This window comes from Orbicella franksi, chromosome 12 (assembly GCF_964199315.1).
Source record: "Orbicella franksi chromosome 12, jaOrbFran1.1, whole genome shotgun sequence".
NCBI classification, from domain to species: Eukaryota; Metazoa; Cnidaria; class Anthozoa; order Scleractinia; family Merulinidae; genus Orbicella; species Orbicella franksi.
This window is the reverse complement of record NC_138156.1, coordinates 26,137,297-26,152,255: the sequence shown is the minus strand read 5'-3', so window position 1 is coordinate 26,152,255 and position 14,959 is coordinate 26,137,297. Positions and strand designations below refer to the sequence as shown.

Below are 14,959 nucleotides of genomic sequence, written 5' to 3'. Positions count from 1 at the left end.
TTTTTGGACTTAAAAATATCGCGGTCGCATCGTTAGTACCTTGGAAACGAAAAATGGCGGACTAACGGAAAAACACACAAAGTTGAAAATGCCTTCACAAGACCAGGTAGGCTCAGTTTATCTTTTTTTTTTACAATTCTAGAACTGGGTAATAGTGTGTTTAAAATACTCTTTGTGTTTTATTTGTCAGGGAAGGAAGTTTAAGCCTAGAGTCCTTATCTGGTAAGTTAAGATCTTTTTTGGCAACGCAAGTTGAACACAGTTGTTTCAAGTATTAAGACAAAATAATGTCTTCTTACAGTCATCCTCAGGATGAAATATACCATTTTGGCATGTATTGTGTGGAGAAATAAGAAATGTGCTAATAAGAAGTTTCGAAATCAGGGTTTTGCTTTTTTGTATTTTTTTCTCTTTTCAGCTGTTTTGAACCTTTTTAATAGTCCCAGGTTTGATCAAAATGACATTTCTCCTTGTAATATCAATACATAATCCATCGGTCAGGTCATGTCAAAATTTACCAAATGCTCACCACTGGGAAATTGTCATGTTTGTTAAAAAGTAATTTTGATCGCAACTAGCATTCCACGAGATGCTGGGAGACCATTGAGTACAATATTTTTATGTCGAGTATGGGGCTGAAGGTGTTTTTTTTTGGAATTTCTTCGGGGATAGGGGGCTCCCAAGACCAAAAAAAATTAAAGAAATGTATGAAGCTTAATTGAAATTTCCAAAGGGCATGGGAAGGAGGTCTTAGAAACAATCCCTTGCATGGGATAGGTATGGATATTTCTGGAACTTCACATTCTAGTTGAGGAAACCAGGCCTCGTTCTCCACACCTGTAGCAAACTTGTCACTTTGTGGTTGAAATCTATCAGCAACAGGCAATTTCACCCATAGCATCAAGGGAAAATCAAGCAAACTCAGCCGTAACAGGTGTTACGGGTTACTGCCCTTAATGGCAGCCCTGGAAACTGTTTGAGGTCACTGTTCACCTTGTAGTAAACAAACTGTGATATTAATCTTTCTTCTAGGACTGACCTGACTCTAGACAATGTAGTAGATCTTCAGCGAAGTGAAACAATAGAAGATGTACAAAGGTGAGCTGTTGCAAATGCCAAGTAATCAATGTTTAACTGAGAATTAGCAAATAGTATGCCATCTACAACCAATGTAGCCTGTTGCAAACACAAGAGAAAGTTTATGTAATCCCAATCTGCAGTGTGTTAAGTGTTTTCACACTGTCTTACATTCAAGATCACAAACTAATAATCTCTTGTGTTTCCATCAGGCTATTCAACATGATTGTGTAGAATCAGAGGTTTTGTTACAGGGATGGGCACCGGGCAAATTGATTAGCTGTGAGGATGATTTTGCCCACCTTGTTTGACTATCTAGTGGAATGTTTTTCTTATAAAAAAGTTCACTTCAAATAGTTTTGCCTACCTGTGAAAACAAGCTGCCCTCCTGACTTCCTCTCTAAGTATCGTGATTTTTAAAAATGTTAATGAAACCCCTTGAGAGTGAGTATAACAGTGTTATACAATCATGCATGTAGGTAGTCATGAACAGAATACGGACTTTTTTTGTTTCAGTAAGTATTTATTAATTAATTGAAATTTTTTTTATTTTCGTATAGCTTATTAGCTGATACTCTCCATCTAACCAATTGGAAAGATGATTCCAGGCAGGGCATACTAGTGGATCTGTATTATTACACTTTACAATATCCTTTATTAAATTTAGTAAAGATATTTAATTGATGGTAATCTGGTCTGTGAATTAAATCAGTTACACCACAAATGATTAATATCTGATATCACCCCTCACAGAAAACAACTAGTATCTTTTAAGTAGTTTCCACTAAAAGAGACAAGGAGAAACTTTACTTGTCAAGGCATATCTTCAAAATCTCCCAAAACAAAATTATATTTATAATATAGAGGTTACATTGCATTTGATGTCTTGTTACCAAACTTTGAATATTAATTTTTGGACAACAACAACAACAACAACAATCTTTATTTGTACTGTCTCTTGCCTTAGAACTAATGACAGAAAATATAGATAATAAAATTAGAAGACTGGATGCCTGGAGAAACCATAGGGGCTAACAGAGCCAGGCAGCCAGTTGACATCAGCGTTAAATGGAAATAAATTACAGGTCAGCAAGATAGCACAAATGCACACATGAAAAGAAAGGAAAAGAAGAGAAAAAGAATGCTATTACTGTGCTATAGCAAAAAGAGTTGTTAGTAATATTTTCATTATAATACTCTTCTCTAAGAAGAACATAGTTTTATAATAATCTGATATCTACCTTTATAAATGCAATAACTCCCTGTCAAGTTTCTTCTTTGACTTAATGTATGTTTGGTAAAGACAATGGATTTACACCAGAACAGATGTCAGCGTGGTTCTCTATCGTCAAGTCGGTACATGAGATGGCTGTAGGTGTGTGAGTTATTCAAAATATTTACATCATTAAGATCAGGGAAGGTGACAAGTCTATTAAAATGTTGTGGAAGAATTGTAAGAAAATGCTTAGATTTGTCTGAACCAAAACCTTTCATCAGGAATCTAGAAATAACATGTCAACATAGGACTTGGCAAAAATGTGAGAAGTTGTCAATGATTCATGTGTCAAGTAAGAAATAGATTATCTTAGTTTATCATTAAAAAGTTAAAAACATCTTCACAGATAAAAGACCACATTCTGAGATAAATGTCTCTGTCAACAGATACACCGTATGGAAATGTGGAGCCAGTTTTTGAGTACTTCAAGGAACTACTTCTTTGTCATTCTGTGAAGGTCAGGCTCAATAATACTAATTTTGTTCAATTCTGTTTTACAGTGTATGTTTTTTTTTTATTAAACAGTTGATTAGTATATTTTGAAATTTTAGAAGTATGTTCTCATAAAAGTGCAGTGTTGTCCTCAAGCTTTTAGACACGGCTTATGTAACAAAAACAAAAATCACGTTGTTACAAGTTTGCAATGCTCATTTTTTGCAGCGACCACCTTATAGTGTTGCTTTGTTCTCTGTGGATCAAGTTAAGAAGTTAACCACCTATGCAGTTAATACGTAAGTGTAGAATATATGCATCATTGACCTAGAGTGAGGTCGATGTGCCAGACACGGGCAGATCCAGGATTTTTCGAGGGGGGTAGTTGGTATCTTGGGGTTCTAGAACTAAAGGGGCATGCCCCAAGAATGTGGCAATTTGATAATTGGAACCTAATTGAAAACTATTACACCAGAAATACTAGTACCACAAAGAAGAAAATACAATGAGGTAACACACTTCTGATAAATTATACTAGATGTATTGATTCTCCCTGCGATGGACTAGCATCCCATCCAGGAGAGAGTAGAAATACTCCTAGTCACTTCATGCTACTGAAACCGGGATAAGCTCTGGCCTGATGGGCCACTTGGCTTGTATGCAGACTTTACTTTACCTTTACCATACTGATTCTCACTACGTACTTAACAGGTATTTTAGACATTTCAAGATGTACAAGTATGCCTTCACACCAAAGGTATGACCTGTGGCTTACAATATATTATTTTAAATGATTTGTCTGTACTTGCTTTAAAAAATATCAAAATATTGTTATTATCCAAGAAAGTAATACCAAAAAAATTGCAAATAATAAATCATAGTAATAAATAAATGAAGTACAATTAATATCCGAGAGAGGACGGCACATCAGCCTCGGCTGGTTTTCAAGTGGGTCCTCTATCCTGGTCGAATAAGAATCTGGAGATGTTGATTTTTGTGGAGAACCTGGAGAAAAACCCTTGGAGCAAGGCGAGAACCAACAACAAACTCAACTCACATATTGCACCGCCACATTGTTGGGAGGCAAGCGCTCTCACCACTGCCCCATCCCTGCAGTAAATGTTGAGCCTTAATGAAAAGGAAGGGAGCTTCAGTTTGTTACAAAATTTAACCAAATGAAATAATTGTTGTTGTTGTTTTTTTTAATCTCTCACAGGTTCGTCTAGACATTAGTTTGGAATATGTTGGATTACCGGTGACTCCAGAACCCTCTGAAGGTATCCTGTTACAAAACTATCTCTGAATTCAATTTAACATAAGCTTAATATTATTGTTATATTATGTGTCATATTGTCATTTCTACTGAGTTTTTATTAAGTCTTTTCCATAATTTGGGCAGCACAAAGCTGTCAGTCTTATTTACTGACAAGCTGAAGTGAAAAGCAATAGTTTTGAAGTCATGACAAGAGATTGGTCAGGCTTTTAAGCAGACTGACTTGACAATTGTATCATTTATTTTTATTTCTTTTTAGTTGGTGAGGGAGAAGAAGAGGGTGGAGGTGATACTGAACAGGTACAGAGATCATAAAGTCAATGTTTTAGCTCTTAAAAGAATCGCTCCTGCGACTTTCTCTACATGTACGCAGAAAAGGAACTGAGACCCCAGTTTTTGCATAGCCATTTTCTCTCTTACTTTTTACCCCTTCTTGCTCGAGGAACTGAAAGAATGGTCAGGAATGTTTTTTTTTTCTTTCTCTTGAGTACTTTAGCAGCTAGTTTCACTGTATTATCTGTAAGTTTAATAAGCTGCAATGAACCCATTCAACTTGGTTTTTGTGTTGCCTTTGATAGCATGCATGAGTTGCATCGGGAAAATTGTTTCATTGAATTTTTGGATTTTAAAGGTATGCATGTGTGCATGAATGCATAGTTTTTAGTCACTTCAGCTGAAGGAAAAGTTCTCCACATGACTTCACTTGACCTGTAAGCATGCATGTGGAGTGCACAGTGACAATTAATTGCCTGGTTCCTGTACAGCTTCCTCCCAGGCCTTCATGGTCAATTAAGATGATTTATCTGAGATGAACGGCTGGGACACTTTCCACCTTGGACCATGTGACCCAAAAACCATTGACCAAGGCAAAATGAGGAGGCTTGGGAACTTGCCAACACAATTACCGTTCCAAACTAAATTCAAGAGTGTGTGTAATTTGTTGATATGTGCACTGTAAAAGTGCCATTGTCATATCACACCATCTATCCTCACATTTCTTATTATTTTGAAAACAAACAGGTTACTGATGAACCTGATAAAACAGAAGATGAAGCAGCTATCCAAGAGGAGGAAGGTAATCAATCAATAAAACTTAATAAATAAATCACCTTATTTGAGTGTCAAAATGTTTAGCACTACTTTACCAACTGGGAGCACTAAAACAACAAACAAATATTGTAAATTCGACAGAACCGTGTTAAAAAGCCCAACTGGTGGGTGGCAGACCAGTTGGCTATTTACAAAGCGTGGAGGAGTTGAATCTGGGACCACCAAACACAAATCTATCTAGTGGCAGGGAAGAGGATTTTGAACTATAAAGGAAAGCAGTTTAATGCTGGTGTTAGGTTCATGTCTTTTTTCCTCGTCTTTTTCAGATACTCCTGCAGTAAAGGAACTCAAAGCGATCATAAACTCGGCGCTTTCGGAGCAAGTTCAACAGGTATTAGATGGAGGCTGTAATTGACTTCTGAATACAATATGAAATTACCATTTGATGTAAGAACTTATATTACTATCATGGACCCGGTATGCTAATCTCGTACTCGCTTTTTTCCTACTTTGTGGTAGACAATTCTGCTTGTTGTTTTGTGCTGCCCGGCAAAACAGGGATTAGCATGGACATTGTGGGTCGATAGAATATTCGAGTGCGACTTTACCTAACCTTTAAATTACCTAGTACAGTGGGACCTGGTCAGTCATCGACATTTTTGATGATGCTGAAGACACGCTGAAAGCATTTAATGCTCTGTTCAACCAAGTCCTCGACCAACACGCGCCTGTTAAAACTGTTAAAGTGAGAACTCGCCCCCGTCCATTTATTAATGATAACATTCGCGCGTTAATGAAAACCAGAGATCATTGGCATAAACTAGCAAGGCGAACAAACGATCCTGCCATTTGGTCGGGCTATAGGAATTTTAGACGCGAAGTAAAATGGGAATTGCGACTTGCCCAAAAAACTTTTGTAGAAGATCAGATCAGGCAAAATGCAAATGACACTAACACTATGTGGAAGACTATCCGATCATGCATACCAAAGAAATCAGCAAGCACAAAATGCTTTTGTAAAGATGACAAGACTATAGCAAACGAATTCAATCAATTCTTCACCTCAGTTGGGAAAACAACACTCGAGAAAACCAAATCACTCGCCGATGAATGCGGATACACTCCTTCACATGCATCGTTTGTTCCGATACAATACCCTCTCTCGGAACAATTCACATTCAGCGATGTCGCGTATTGTGAAGTTGAAAGAGTTGTGAAGTCGCTAGCTAACAACAAAGCACCTGGCACTGACAAAATACCATCCCGTGTCATAAAGGAATCTGCTCCTGTTATCATTCCATCGATAACCTCTATTTTGAACAGTTCATTCAATTGTGGTGTTTTCCCTAGTGTCTGGAAAACGGCTGAGGTATGTCCAATTCCAAAAGACGGTGATCACGAAGTAGCGAGTAATAATAGACCGATTTCACTTTTGCCTATTATATCAAAGGTGTGTGAAAAAATTGCACTTGATCAGCTCACATCATATTTGACTGAAAAACAAAGACTTGCATCTAATCAAAGCGGAAACAAGAAGTGGCATTCAACCGAAACTTCATTAATATCCTCTACAGACGCAATCGTACGAGCGATTGACCAAACTAAAGCTACAGCAGTACTGTACCTAGACATGAGCAAGGCCTTCGACAGTATCAAGCATGAAATTTTAATAACGAAACTAAAGAACATTGGCCTCTCCTCATCTGCGTTAACATGTTTTTGTAGCTATCTGTCCCAAAGACCTCAGGTAGTTCGCATAAATCCAACGCTATCAGACGCCCTACCCGTTACTTGTGGCGTCCCTCAAGGCAGCGTACTCGAGGCTCTGCTGTTTAGTATCTGTGTAAATGGCCTTCCAGCAATCAGCGAAAGTTGTTCAACCGAATGCTACGTGGATGACACCAAACTTCTTTTGTCTTTCAAAGATGGTGACGCTGATGAAGCAAAGGACACTATCCAAAAGGATCTACATCTAATTCGTAACTGGTGTTTTGATAACTGTCTTCTGCTCAACCCTGAAAAGACAAAGCTCATGATCTTTGGCAGCCGCCCGATGATCCGTAGGCTATCTGATTTTAAGCTTTCGCTACTCGGAAAGGAACTCTTGCCGTCAGAGTCCATTAAAGATCTTGGTGTAACATTCGACCCCACTCTGTCATTTGACAACCACATTTTAGCGACAGTTTCATCCTGTATGAGTAAATTAGCCCAGATTAATCGAGCAAAGCACGCATTTAACTCCGGCCTATTAGTGACTATCATCAACGCGCTCGTTTTCAGTAAGTTGTCCTATTGCTCTACTGTATGGTCCAGTACCACTGCTTGTAATGTGCAAAAACTTCAACTCGCTCAGAACTTCGCTGCTCGGATAATTAGTGGTACATATAAATTTGAGCATATAATTCCATCACTCAAGAATTTGAGGTGGCTTCCCGTAAAAAAGCAGCTTTACCTCCGAGACGCTGTTTTCGCTTTAAAGTGCATGACGGGCTGCCCCCCGACCTATCTGACATCACAATTTGTCAAAAGGCAACAAATATCATGAAGCAGAACCACAAGAAACTCACAACAACTGAATATTCCCCTGTGCAAAACCACTGCTGGTCAGAGATTTTTTATTACAGAATAGTAAAACTATGGAACTCTTTAGACAAAGACTTAAAACTATGCGAGAGTCATGCAAATTTTAAGAAAACTCTGAAGACAAAGCTTCTCAGCGAGTTCTGAAATTAAATTTTTCTTATTTCTTCCATTTTTCTTTCTTTCTATTTTTTTTTTTTTACACCGAGTGTACTTCATACATACTATATAACTAGTGTACTTTGTACCTATCTCACCTCATGTATTATATTGTTCACTGAAAAACCCTTTAAGGAGTGTACAAAAAAATTTTATCTTATCTTATCTTATCTAACCTCGTTAACACGGTCACCAACGGGCCATGAAAATTTGGCCCTATTAACGGAGTAGGGTCAAACCTCATGACTGGTGTAAACTGAGTGACGTCTTAACAGATATATCACAGTTGCACTTCCAAACAATTGTTCTTTAATAAGTATCCGGAATGCAGATATAATTTTTTAAAAAACTGAAACTTGAATCCATGTGTAAAATATTAATAGTGGAAAGATGAACATAAGTAGTTCGAGTGGCGGTATTAACGGGGTAAATTTTGAGAGGATTATGCAGGTTGAGATTTCAGAATGTAGGGTCGTTAGCCGTATTAACGTTTTTTTCTTATAAGAAAATGTATGGGCATTCCTCCGGGACAAAAAAAAATCGAGGTGAACGTATTAACGAGTTGACCGGCCGTAAGGCGGGGTTCCAGTGTAACGAACTATCTTACAGCTGTATGCATTATTGTGCTTTCAGCTCAAAACCAGTGTGGACCAGCAGATAAAAGCCAAAGATGAAGAAATCGCCAAGAAAATGGGCATTTCCGCTGATGCTCCTGGTCCGCCAAAAAGCCCGAAACCCAAAGGAAAAAAAGGAAAATAGAATTGTGGTTTTCATCTTCAAAATGAGAAATGTAACATATCTGTAGTTATATGAACATTATTTTATCACTGATTTGTAACATAGAGTGATAGACAAGCCTTGTTTTTTCTTTGATGTGTCACTAAAGTACTCTGTAAATTGCTTGTAACATATTAAATCACTCTATTTAATTTATACGTACTCGAACTAAAACGCATGGTGTTACAGAGTTGTAGTTCAAGTGGTTTCGTGAAGTAAAATTGACGTAAATAGGGGCTTCCACATATCGGGAAATGGTCAGGGGGAAGAGAAAGGAAGAGCCAGAGAAAATTTAGCCTATGAACAGGGAAGTGTCGAGAAGGAACTGGCTGACAGTGAAGTAGCTAAGGGGGGAATGGGGTGGGGGCTGTGGCTTTAAGGTGTTGGCTCCTCCTCCTCCTCCTCCTCTTCTCTCTCTTCTGTCCTATTTCTTCCCGCTTTCTTTTCGCCCCATCCTCGACTAGACAGCCTGTTCACAGGCGAGAGGAAATTGAAATTGTAACACTGCGGAATCAAAACATTTCGGGTCATTTGTGATCACAGAAGGTGAAGACTGATCAGTCTAAAATGAATGGGTGGAAAGCACGCCTGTAAGGCCGATACTCTATCTGACATTTCGTATTTATTTAGTCTGGGAAATTTTATTCTTGTTAAGGAAAAGTCAGGGAACAGTTAAAGAATTTTAAAAAGTGATTTCTGCGGCAACCATGTTACACAGTAACTACAAAGTGTTTACTCTCTGTGCTTTTCAGGGGCACCCAACGGATCGTTTCGGTAAATTATCTGTTCGGAAGGCCTTTAATCCCCTCTGATTTTCTGAAGAGAATTGTCACCTCGAACTTTCGTAATATGAGAAATTTGGTGTCTGTTGTTTTCAGATTGTTTAAAATGTCTTTCTGGGTACCGCAAAAAGGTCAGCTATCATTTTCGGAAAGGCCATAAGACCTAATGTTTTCGGGAAATGGACAAAAAAGCCCTAATAAATTCGAGAATACTCAAGTTCCCCTAGAATAACCGAAGAGATAATTTTTTTTGGCGCAACCTAAAATAAACCTACAGAGCTTTAAAAGCAATCCAGATAGCCTAAAACAGCGTTCAAAAGCATTCGAGAGAAAACGGTCGTTGGGTGCCCCTGGCTTTTCAGCAGCCGCAAAATATGGCAGTTAACGAAATAGGATCATTGTCGAGTCCCTTGATGATTGGATAGTCGAATGTCACGTATTGCACGTAGTCCACGCGCAGTACACGTGGACTAATGCTTGTCATCGCCCAATGCAAAGTTCATCAGTACACTCTCGGTTGCGGCGATCTGGACACTAGTAAGACCTGAAGTCGAAAATGATGATGAAGATGCCCTCACAAACTCAACGGTACATTGTCAGTATTGTATCAAACGAAGATCACGTTACAGTTCTGCTATCTCTGGTCGATATGTTTTTGACAGAATTAAGATGGGCAAGCCTTGCTTCGAAAATGATTTCTCAAACTAGGGGCATGGAACATGAATACTGAAATGACGTCCATGATAAAGAATTCTATCGATTCGAAAGTACTGCAGTAGACCCATATCTTTAGGAAACTCGGTTATTATTGAGAAATTCTCTGAATGTACTGATTGAAGTTTGACTATTCAATTTTTGGACTTTTGGACTTCAGTCTTTCGTTACCAGTTCCGGTCAAACAGGCTTGGGTGCTCAACCAGAAAATGATTTTAAAAAGACACTGAAAAGCTATTTTGTGTGATTTTCGCTTTTGGATGTCATCTTCGTATTAAAATAAACAACAGTAAGCGTTTTTGACACGATGTTTTTGTTCGAAGCATGAACGCTACAGAACATTAAAAAATTCCTTGAAATAAAGGCTTGAGTCTAGTTGATGAATATTTCTGATCAGAGTGACCCATTTGATTGACGTGTGTCGACTTATCAATTAAATAATGGAATGAACGAAAGTTCACCTGTCAATCACTTGTCAGCTATCGACATCAAACTTTATGGAAAAAATTTGCCTGAGGTGAGTCTCGCAAGCCGTTTGCAGAACACCGGTAAGTTTGCTTTTCCTGTGCTCACTCTATCTTCCTCTATGTTAAATTCGGTTTTTTGTGTTTTTGGTTCAAGTTATTTCTCTTTATGAGAAACGGTTTAAAGCGATGATGCGTTGAAAGGACGACTAATATACCAGAGTTCACTGACATCGCATTCTTAAGCTAAAATGATAACCATATTGATCGTTCATCTTTTCGTATTAAAAACAACCTTACTGCCTCTTGGAAACCTTTTCCGGGTGGTGCAGCTCGTGAATGGATTGTGTAAACCTCTTATCAGCTGATTATAAACTCTGGCTAACTCCAAACAAACTTCTTGAGTTGAGACACATCAGACATTTCGAGAGTCATGCGACTAAACACGAGAGTCACGCAATAATCACTTTCGCATCTCACTCGGGAGCCTCTTGTGTTCGCGGAAAGAAAATGAATGCTACCTATGCTACTGCTACCAAAGTCATTCCTTCTTGAAGAGAATCATGCTAAACCACCTAATCCGGGCAGGGCTTGAACCTGGAGACTGGATATTGGCCAAGTTCTTTTTCTGCGTGTTTATGGACCGAGACGGAGTCGAGGTCCATAAACACGCAAAAAAAGAACGAGGCCAATATGCAGCCATCTTGACCGAAAAACCTTTGTCACTAAAGGATTTATATGGATAAACAACGCTATTTTCTTGCGGGACACAGCGGGTAGTTACGAGCGGGCAAGATAGCGCGATCTTGCCCGGTCGGGTAGCCAATCACAGCGCAGGATTTGGTTTATCTTGCAGGCTCACGGAATTAGCCATATAATAAATGAAGTAATAATTAGAAGCCGCTAGTGCGCTCACCTACAATTCGATGCGAATCATCTCTATTTTTCTTCCGTTAGTCTTATGGTGAACTAAAATCTCCAGCAAAACAAAGAAAACAATTCTTATTGGAGGAGGACCAGCAGCGTATAACTCAAGGTCCTCAAGAGTAACATCCTGAATCGTGAAGACCTCACATTTGTGCCGGGTGGATTGAAAGGTCGGGCAATTGTCACTGACTATGAATACTAGCAGCGTGCATCTAAGAGACTTAGACAATTGGGTTTCGGTTTACCCTGGCAATAGCGATTTAAGGTCTGACTACACGAAGGATCCTTCACACAGTAAAAGATTGCATGTTGAAGATGGTGGATCAAGTTGTGGGGAGGATAGAACTAGAAGCCACGCCACCAATTTTTCATCAAAAATATGTTGTTCAATAATTTCACCTCTACAAAGTCAATCGATTTTTGACAAGATCCAACACCGGATTTCAGCAAAAAATAATTTGTTGGCTTCGGAAAAAGAACTGAATGACCCACCTTTTGGAGAACAATGGAATTTCAATGGAACAGAACTCGGTTTGTTGGATTCGACGTCAGTGACAGAAACAGATCTTTCTGAAACCCAAAATGGCAAGAACTCTTTACACCTGATAAGTGAACTTTGCGACCGGCTTGCTACAAGTGATTCCGCTGAAAAGGGTAAACACTACAAAGCTACTCAGACAGTGATGATGGACACGCCGAATGACTCAGCTTCGCAAAGACTAAACTACGACAACCAAACGTATTTTTCTTATGCCACACCTCACAGCCAAACCAACATAGAAGTTCCTGCACGTGTAAAGGAGATCTCAACAGCGCTTGTGGAAAGTCCATACGGGAGTTATTCCTGTACGCTAAGTGATTCCCATATGTTAATGCCGAGCCATAATAATGATGCAATTGGAAACGGTTACGAAGATTTTTTAACTCAATGTCATGAACCTTGCGGCACATGTGAACCAGCTGGTGCTGTTTCTTGCCTGGAACACATGATCGAGAGGATTACACCTCCCCTTTCGTGTGCCACGCCTGTGGATGAGAGTTATAAACCTAGTGAGCGGGACACACAGAGTTCAAACGGGCTGACAAACTCCATTTCAGGTAGGTGAGTGGCTGGTTGGGTAATTGACTAACTGACTGACTGATTGATTGACTGACTGACTGACTGACCGAATGTGATTGGTCTTGACTTCAGCCGGTAAAGCGTGTGAGTTTCTTTACTGGCTCTCTTTGTTTCCTATCCAAAGGGCCTATAACAAGGGAAAGAATTTTAAGCACACATACGGTCTTGTAGCTCTACGCCAAAAAACGAGTCCTTTTTGCCCGGGTCACCGGGGTGTACTCCCATATAAAGGCCCTGTCCCTGTTCACAATCCCAACATTCCATGCGGTGCCACTTTTAAAAGCAATGTCCCGGATTAACGGCGCCATATTGATTCACAAAGGAAATTATTTATCGCCTGATCAAGCAAAGAAAACAGATATTTTTCTCGCTTGAAATGGAAAATAAAGCGCAACAACCCGCTCAAGGTAAACAATTAATTAAAAAATTCATATCATCCGGTCTGTTTTTCAGTAAAGAATCTTTTTAAAAATTTTCAGGAGCAATTTCTTTAACCCCGACACCGCAGACTTCGTCAAGTTCCTCGGGATCGAGCCAAAATTCACCCGGCAAATACTCAGAACTTTTAGCTGTTATCGAGGAATTAGGAAAAGATATTCGTCCAACATATGCTGGAAGTAAAAACGCCGCGGAGCGATTGAAAAAAGGTAAGCTAAGCATAAGCTGTGTATTGATGAGAACCGTTCAGTAGAATATTCTTCAATCGCAGCCGTGTTTGAGGCTACTAACGTCTATATCATCATGATTTTTCACTGACCCATGTTTTTCATATTCTTCCTTGACATTTTGGCTGATGAATGTCAGGTAGAGTTAAATTAATATTTTAAAGCTTAAATCTGTAATAATAATTTATGAATCCTTGACTCTTAAATGAGAAATAAAATGAGTAGTAGTTATCCTGATTCTTCTTCATAAGGCTGGGGTTGATGTAAAGAGTGGTTTCCATATGATCATAGACTAATTCAGAGGACCACAGATCAAACATTTTTGCACAAGGTATATGAGCCAAGTGGTTCATCAGGCCAGTGCTTATCTCCAGTTTCAATAGTATGAAGTGACTAGGAGTATTTCTACTCCCCACTGGATGGGATGCTAGTCCATCACAGGGTTACCCCGGTATTCACTTATACACCTGGGTGGAGAGACGTACTGTGAGAGTAAAGTGTCTTGCCCAAGAACACATTACATTATCCCTGGCCAGGGCTTGAACCCGGACCGCGCGATCCAGAGGCGAGCGCACTAACCATGAGGCCACCATGCCTCCAAACAGATGCAAGGAGTAACTATTTTCTTTCCGTGTATTTTCATGTAGGTATAATGCATGCCAGGGTATTGGTAAGAGAATGCCTTGTTGAAACTGACAGATGTGCCAGGCAGTAACTCACCTGTGGATGAGAGCTATTGTCAAGAAGTTTAATAAGATCCATCCAGCACTTCTATAAAGCTGCTTAATTATCTACCTAGTCAAACCAGTCAGACAATGTGCCTTGTGAAGGATGTCACAGGAAAAGATAAAACTGAACTGCTAGTTTTTAGCGTGGATGCGTCAGAGAAGCATGGGAACCGTGAAGCCCCAGGGAGTTAGTCAGAGCTGATAAAAAATTGTTTAACATTATAATTTGTAAGAATGCCATTAATTTTATTGGTTGACTGCCCAGCTGGTGGAAGCAACTGCTCAAACCTCTGTCAGGTATTTATAAATGGTTGCAGTTGATATGCAGCTTTTGACGGTGAGAATAACTTGAAAAGCAGAAGTAATGACACAAGTAGCCTGTAGTTTCCAAGGAATATCTATATATTGAAGAGAAATTTTAAATCTATATTATCAGTTTGCAAGAAACTTTGCTTGGCCTAGAGCACATCCAGCTTGCTCCTCTCACAGATTCTTTTTCTACCCTATACCCAATAGGCCATTTCCGAGTTACCTTGTGGCTCTGTTTGAAAATGAGTCCTTGTGCAGAACCTTTCACATGAAAAGGAGTTTGATTTCCATAAAAATGATTCTGTAGGGGGAACACATTTTCATATGAAGGGTTTTGCATGAAGAGTTGTTTTGACACAGAAGCATATTGCAACTTGGAACAGGCCTATTCATAACCTGTCCACAGACTTCTTGCCAATGTGATATCAACTTATGTTGAAAGTAGTATTAATCCTGGCCATGTCATAAATACATTGTTTTGTTTCTTCTTTTAAAAGGTTGTATATTTTATATTTGGAAGTTATAACCAGCTTTGATATATGGTGTATTTATTTTAAATTCAAATCATTGTACTGCAGTTGTAAAATAAAAACGTCTTTTAATCCAAGTTGAGAGACATTAATTTG

At 39.0% G+C, this 14,959-nt stretch overlaps 3 protein-coding genes across 3 annotated transcripts; all 3 read left to right on the top strand.

The window, feature by feature from the left end:
- The first annotated feature begins 40 nt into the window (after positions 1-40).
- Positions 41-8,780, top strand: LOC145464200 (cilia- and flagella-associated protein 119-like). The gene is made up of 13 exons (XM_081448013.1): positions 41-106; positions 191-222; positions 1,033-1,098; positions 1,638-1,724; positions 2,370-2,452; positions 2,740-2,810; positions 3,014-3,084; positions 3,497-3,542; positions 4,002-4,062; positions 4,318-4,358; positions 5,079-5,133; positions 5,435-5,499; positions 8,481-8,780. The coding sequence occupies exons 1-13, from the start codon at positions 89-91 to the stop codon at positions 8,604-8,606; spliced, it is 822 nt and encodes a 273-aa protein (XP_081304139.1). The 5' UTR covers positions 41-88; the 3' UTR covers positions 8,607-8,780.
- Positions 8,781-10,620: 1,840 nt separating this feature from the next.
- Positions 10,621-12,773, top strand: LOC145463219 (uncharacterized). Its single transcript, XM_081446955.1, has 2 exons — positions 10,621-10,668; positions 11,542-12,773. The coding sequence occupies exon 2, from the start codon at positions 11,703-11,705 to the stop codon at positions 12,615-12,617; it is 915 nt and encodes a 304-aa protein (XP_081303081.1). The 5' UTR covers positions 10,621-10,668; positions 11,542-11,702; the 3' UTR covers positions 12,618-12,773.
- A 144-nt stretch (positions 12,774-12,917) lies between these two features.
- Positions 12,918-14,935, top strand: LOC145463222 (cyclin-dependent kinase 2-associated protein 1-like). Its single transcript, XM_081446958.1, has 3 exons — positions 12,918-13,038; positions 13,111-13,278; positions 13,944-14,935. Exons 1-3 carry the CDS (start codon positions 13,008-13,010, stop codon positions 14,009-14,011), a joined length of 267 nt encoding a protein of 88 aa, XP_081303084.1. The 5' UTR covers positions 12,918-13,007; the 3' UTR covers positions 14,012-14,935.
- Positions 14,936-14,959: the final 24 nt, after the last annotated feature.

Coding starts and splice junctions, on each gene's coding strand:
- LOC145464200 (XM_081448013.1), top strand. Junction 3,085..3,496: donor ACCACCTATGCAGTTAATAC/GTAAGTGTAGAA, acceptor CGTACTTAACAG/GTATTTTAGACATTTCAAGA. Junction 5,500..8,480: donor TTTCGGAGCAAGTTCAACAG/GTATTAGATGGA, acceptor TTGTGCTTTCAG/CTCAAAACCAGTGTGGACCA.
- LOC145463219 (XM_081446955.1), top strand. CDS start 11,703: ATGAATACTAGCAGCGTGCATCTAAGAGACTTAGACAATTGGGTTTCG.
- LOC145463222 (XM_081446958.1), top strand. CDS start 13,008: ATGGAAAATAAAGCGCAACAACCCGCTCAAG. Junction 13,039..13,110: donor AGCGCAACAACCCGCTCAAG/GTAAACAATTAA, acceptor AAAAATTTTCAG/GAGCAATTTCTTTAACCCCG. Junction 13,279..13,943: donor CGCGGAGCGATTGAAAAAAG/GTAAGCTAAGCA, acceptor ATTTTCATGTAG/GTATAATGCATGCCAGGGTA.